General features: G+C 41.9%; 1 protein-coding gene across 1 annotated transcript in view; it reads left to right on the top strand.

Moving 5' to 3' along the window:
• LOC106518606 (serine/threonine-protein phosphatase 6 catalytic subunit) overlaps nt 1-6653 on the top strand; it is a 20832-nt gene that overhangs the window by 11312 nt on the left and 2867 nt on the right. The window contains exon 6 of the mRNA XM_014009956.1: nt 905-1114. Within this exon, the coding sequence (XP_013865410.1) occupies nt 905-1114 (210 nt within the window). The remainder of the gene's footprint in view (nt 1-904; nt 1115-6653) is intronic.

Raw genomic sequence — 6653 nt, forward strand, 5'->3', positions numbered from 1 at the left:
ATATATATATATATATATATATAAATGATTGTGTAATTTAAAGGCATTGAAACACCTGGTTAAATTTAGTAGATATTTAAGATTAATCACAAACACCTGGAGGTGTTACCTTTTACGTCAGATGTAGAACATAACTCATTTTTGTTTAGGCTAAAGAAAGAACACATGATAACACACACCAACTCTTATTGTGTTTTAACCTTAAAGGCTGAAATGATCAGAAAGTATAAAATACAATACTGCATCTAACATTCAATTAATCAGTTACAAAATTTTCTTCAGACCAGTAATGGCTAATTTTAGGAAAAATGTCTGGGTTAGGCATAAATACAGTTACAAAAATGAATGGAAGTCAATACAAAGTCCTCAGTTTGATGCAAATACAAGGAAGTGTGTGTGTGTGTGTGTGTACTTGTTTTTGTTACCTATTTAGGACCGTTTCCAGTATACACACCTACCTTGTCAAGACCATTAGTCCTAATGGGGACCAAAGACTGGTCCTAATACGGTGGAACTCCATTTTTGGGTTGGGGGGTGGGTTTAGGACTAAGGTATGAATTGAGTTTAGGTTAGTTTTAGGGTCAGGTACCTGTGAGGTTAGCCTTAGAGTTTGTGGTCAGGGTTAGGCTGTCGAAATTACTGGAAATGAATGGAAGTCAATGAACGGTCCTAATAACGATAGAAATACAAACGTGTGTGTGTGTGTGTGTTTAATGCATCGTGCCTTACTGTTTACTAAGTGTTGTTTATTAACTGAGCCCACTGTAACACCAAGAATAGATTGTTCACTGTGCTGTTGTACAAGAACATCTAAGCTCAGAGACAGKTTTATGAGAAACTTGTAAAGTCTCAGTGCAGAAAAGAATCAGAGATGTGATCCAGTTTGTGTGTTTCTTTGTGTCAGCTGATGGACGAGCAGGTCCTGTGTGTACACGGCGGCCTCTCTCCAGACATAAAGACCCTGGACCAAATTCGAACCATTGAGCGGAACCAGGAGATCCCCCACAAAGGAGCTTTCTGTGACCTGGTGTGGTCGGACCCTGAAGATGTGGATACGTGGGCCATCAGTCCCAGAGGAGCTGGGTGGCTGTTTGGTGCAAAGGTCACAAATGAGGTAGGCTGGAAACGTCAAAAGTCCAGAGAACTGGATATATCAAGTACATACATGCCTGCCTTCTTCATGCTTTTATACAATGAACATGTCAGAAATAAAAACTAGAAAATATATTTGTGAAAAATTGTTTTCAGTATTGCAATTTCTTCCCTTTTATTAGTCCGTCCGTCCATTTTCTTCCACTTATCCATGGTCGGGTCGCGGGGGCAGCAGCCTAATGGGCTGGACAGACAGGGAGCGACAAACTACAGCGATCAACGGCTGTCATTGCAGTCAGGGTCAAACCCGACACGCGGGACGCGATAGCGACAGCARCGTTGCGAATCACGCTATGGTGTCGCTTGTCTCAAAGCAATCTGATCGGTTGGTTTTCTACCCGTCRTTTATTTATATATATATTATTTTCAATATTGTGAGTGATTTAGACATTTTAAAAGCAGTCTGTATCAGACAAGGCAACGAGGATGAAGAGTCAGATTTTACTGGAATTGACTGAAATCTTGCTGTTAAGTCTGCTCTACAAAAGAAAAAGAAAGCCTTGCGTTCATCCTATATTACAGACAAGGAAGCAACATGGTGAATATCATCATTTGATGACAGATCTCAAGGCTGATCCAGATAAATTCAAAGCCTACTTTCGTTTGAGCCCTGAACTTTTTTCCAAACTACTAAACATGGTAACCCCCAAAATTGAGAAGATTCACACAAACATGAGGGAACCCATCAGTCCTGAAGAACAGCTTGCTATCTGAGGTATGTAATTTTTGATATGTTTAAGCCCATAATATTTATTTTGAATGCTAGCAGTTATATTTTAACTCAGGTATAGCGGTGTATGGTTGTTTAGTGAAAAATGAACAGCACATATGACAAATCTAATTATTTTAAAGAACTTTACATATTGCACTTTTACAAAGAAGGCAACAATTAAACATTTATGAGTGTTTTAAATATTAAACATATTTTTATAATACTATCCGGAGCTGTAAACATACAGTGCAAATGAGAGCAATTGCAAGAATCACTAAAGATGATATGAAGATAATTATCCTTCTCCAAACTCAAACTTATGGAGTACTCATTATTTCCATCTTGGCCTCAGATTTTCGGGCTCCCATAAGCTGTCTGAGAATGGGCAAAAGGCTTTGGAGGTAAAGCTCATCTTCATCTTCAGCAATACGTTGGATTTGGGCTCGAATATTGTCCACTCTGCTGAGGATGGACTCCTCAAAGCTGGTCTGATCAGGCCTTCTCCGTTTCACTGGGTTGGTCTTTTGAGAAGATGATTGTGGTGTTTGCTGAGTTGAGAGGTCCATGCTGCTGGAATCACTAGTGGTCTCACTGCTTGTTGTGTGCTGTAGATCAGCATCCACACCATCTTCACCCTCTGTCACAGGCTCCAGGGTTAATGTTATCATCTCCTCTTCCTCCTCCTCCCTCTGTGGGTCATCTGCTGTTAGGTTGCCACTGGTATCACGCTCCTTTGTATAAGGCTCCAGGAAGGACATGATGTTGAAGTACTTCCATATCTTCTGGTCACTAGCTGCTGAGCCACTTTTCTTAGTTTTGAGAGCTTTATGGGCCCTAATGAAAGTGTCTCTGAGGTTTTTCCAGTGCTTCTTGACCTCTTCACCTGTAAAAACAAGATCAAAATAAGTCAATACCATACTTACAAAAACATATATTAGGAACTTTAAAAAAATGTAATTTAGATACAGTATAAGTCAGTAAATATTTGTACTATTATACTACTTGTACTATTTATACTAATACTTTTAACTGTAACATAATTTCTTATTTATACATTTTCTTCAGATTCCTTGCAACAGGAGATTCCTTTGCAACTACTGGGTTCAACTACCGTGTGGGAAACTCAACTGCTGGAAAGATTGTGGATGACGTCTCCCAGGCCATTTGGGATGTGCTGCAACCTGAATACATGCCAGAGCCAACAACAGATGACTGGAAAGCCATATCAGAGGGTTTCAAAACCAAATGGAATTTCCCAAACTGCATTGGTGCACTAGATGGGAAACATGTTGTGCTACAAGCTCCTCCATCCTCTGGCTCCAAATACTTCAACTACAAAGGTTCGCATTCTATTGTCCTTTTAGCGCTAGTTGATGCTAATTACATGTTTAGAGTCATTGATGTTGGAGGATATGGCAGGAACAGTGATGGGGTCATCTTCTCATAGTCTCCACTTGGAAAACGTCTGAGGGCAGGCACACTGGGCATACCAGTAGACACCACAATACAAGGTGCAGAGGACCTGGGGCCAATGCCACATGTACTTGTGGCAGATGAAGCTTTCCTACTTCAATGACACATCATGAGGCCATATCCAGGGAGACAGCTACAAAGAAAAGAGAGGTGCTTCAACTACCGCTTGTCTCGTGCCAGGAGAATAGTTGAAAATGCTTTTGGCATCCTTTCTACCCAGTGGCGAATGTATCGCCATGCTCTGAGTATCTGCCCAGGGAAAGCTGATTCTATTGTGAAGGCAACATGTGTTCTTCATAATTACATGCGTCAAAATGGAGAAATGGAGCGAGGGATTCCACACTTACCACCCACTACACAAACTACCCAGACTGGCTCCAACAACTCAAGCAGAGAGGCAGCTTCAATCAGAAAAAAATACTGTGACTACTTCAACTCGACAGCTGGAGAGGTGCCATGGCAACATCAAATATTATAGATGGGTTTAAGACATTTTTTTCCCTGGCATGGTGTTGAGGACAATTCACCATTTGTAATTAGGGAATTCATGGACAATTTGTCCAAAAAAATGACTGTGCTTTATTGGTTTGTGGAGTGTTTAATAAATGTTTAGACAAGTTTATATGTTGTTTTATAATAAATCTTACAAATGAGTTGATTTAATATTTTCCTCTATTGAAATATGAATGAAATAAACGTATTTGTAGATTATACTTGTATATATGTCATTTTTTTCACTGTAAAAGTATTATWKATTTATTATAAWAGTAAAGYCATAACTTTATATAGGCTACATTTATAAAATGGTACACATTATATAACATATAAACGTTACTATACGTTGGAGGATCAACAGCACAAATCCTACGATACTATAATGTTTAAAAACTGACAAAATGGACTCTTAAATGCAACTTTATGTGTAGAAAACTTACCGGACAACTTCACTCTGGCCCCAACAAGTTCCCATACGGCTGCCTTTTTATGTACATCCCTGTAATCACTTCTGKAAGTGTCAAATAAAATCGGGAAGTCAGATACAGACAAAATAATGTTTTCCTCGATGTTGAAACTGGTGCTGACTGCAGTGTGTAGCATACTCTCTTCTGATTGGTCAGTCAATGAAACCCTCGCTGATTGGTTGTTGCGCCAAGTGACAGCGACAGAAGTTGAACATTTTTTAACTTTACTGGGTCACGTCGCAAGCTCGCGTGTACACGTCTACGTGAACGAGCGCGAAATTTCACATGCACTTTTTTTCGCCGGTCGCTTAGCTGGAGGAGACCAAGCGATTGTCGCCTCACCGCACAGGCTCCATAGGAAATGAATGGAGAACGAGCGACATCGCCTCCCGTGTGTCGAGCCCATAAGCGGCTTCCCTCTCTCCAGCCACTTGGGCCAGCTCATCCGGGGGAATCCCAAGGTGTTCCCAGGCCAGCTGAGAAACATAGTCCCTCCAGCGTGTCCTGGGTCTCCTCCCAGTGGGACATGCCCGAAACACTTCACCAGGGAGGTGTCCAGGAGGCATCCTAAACAGATGAACCACCTCAACTGGCTCTTCTCGATGTGGAGGAGCAGCAGCTGTACTCTGAGTCCCTCCTGGATGACTGAGCTTTTCTAATGCTACGTTCACACCGAATGCGTTTTGAGCAGCAAAAATGTGCCCAACGCCTCCAGTTGGACGCACTAYGTTCAGACCAGGACAGAGACTAGATGCGTGTCTGAAGAGGGAGGATCGTCTTGGTTTTTTTACGGTCTGTCTTCGGCAGATGAAATAAAGATAAAATAAAGAAAATGGCTTTTCTTTATTTACTAAAGAGCAAGCCAATGTTGCGCACAGCAGATAATTAATTCACCAGATGATTTAGAGGCGGTTTGTTCGGTTAGTTTCACCACTCCAGGAGCTGCGTGCTGACCAACTATTTTTTGTCCCGAGCCCAGTTTAACACTGCGGTCAGTATAACGACCTGCTGACCCGCATTGGTGCTGAAATCTCCAGCCAGAACACCAACTGYGGACGGTTGATTTCAGCTAAAAAGCTCCTGTCCATCTGTTTGTGTGCAACATTCAGGAAACTGTCACATGGAAAAGTGAGTCTCTCTGATTGGTTGTCACAGACACAACGAGCGGTGAAGGATCAGATTTTTTAACTCCGGCGTTGGCTGCTTTGGACACACCGCATGTACGGAAAATGCCTCACCTTCTGCGTTCTTTGTGCGCCGTGCTAAACGGCGTGCTAAAGATCTTGTTCTTTCAGTCACTACCCAAAGCTTGTGACCATAGATGAGGGTAGGAACGTAAACTTRCGTTGACTTTTGTAAGGTGACCTTGAGAGTTTTGAAAGACGCCTATAAATAAAATGCATTATTATTTATTGTTATTATAAACCAAGCTTCGCCTTCGTCAGACCGGTACTGCAGACGCAGCACCAATCCGCCTGTCTATCTCCCGCTCCATTCTTCCCTCATTCGTGAACAAGACCGTGAGATACTTAAACTCCTGCACTTGGGGCAGGACCTCCTCCCTGACCCAGAGAAGGCAACCTACCGGTTTCCGGCTCAAGACCATGGTCTCAAATTTGGACACACTGATCCTCATCCCAGCTGCTTCACACTCGGCTGTGAACCGCTCCAGTGAGAGCTGGAGATCACGATCTCATGAAGTCAATAGAACCACATCAACCGCAAAAAGCAGAGAAGTGATCCTAAGGTCACCAAAAAGGATCCCCTCAACGCCTTGGCTGTGCCTAGAAATTCTGTCCATAAAGTTATGAACAGAATCTGTAACAAAGGCCAACTTTGGTGGAGTCCAACTCTCACTGGAAATGAGTCCCACTTACTACCAGCAATGTGAACCAAGCTCTGACACCGGTTGTACAGGGACCTAACAGTAGTGCTGGGCGGTATGACCCAAATTTTATATCACGGTAGTTTCAACATTTACACCGGTTTCAAGGTATATCACTGTATTTTTCTTTTCGTCACAGGTCAGCTGATAATAACATGTACAAACACTGCTTATTAACTTTTTTCTTTTACTGTATCTCTGTCTGTGTCGTTGTTTCCCTCCTCTGTGTCTTTTTTTTTACTGGTGGATTGGCTGTTGTCRCGCACATTTCTGTCATGTTTGATCAAGTAAGAAGCTCACAGCTGATCACTGTGATCGACCTGAATTTTGTCTCGATCAATAATCGCAATCAATTAATCGCCCAGCCCTATGACACAGAGTCAACAGTGCTTTTTAACAGGTTTTAAAAATCAATAGTGTTTTGTAGCATGTCTCAAAGAGACTTTAAACCTAACCTAGACTCTCATTT

The sequence above is a fragment of the Austrofundulus limnaeus genome, unplaced genomic scaffold, assembly GCF_001266775.1.
Source record: "Austrofundulus limnaeus strain Quisiro unplaced genomic scaffold, Austrofundulus_limnaeus-1.0 Scaffold64, whole genome shotgun sequence".
Taxonomy (NCBI): Eukaryota; Metazoa; Chordata; class Actinopteri; order Cyprinodontiformes; family Rivulidae; genus Austrofundulus; species Austrofundulus limnaeus.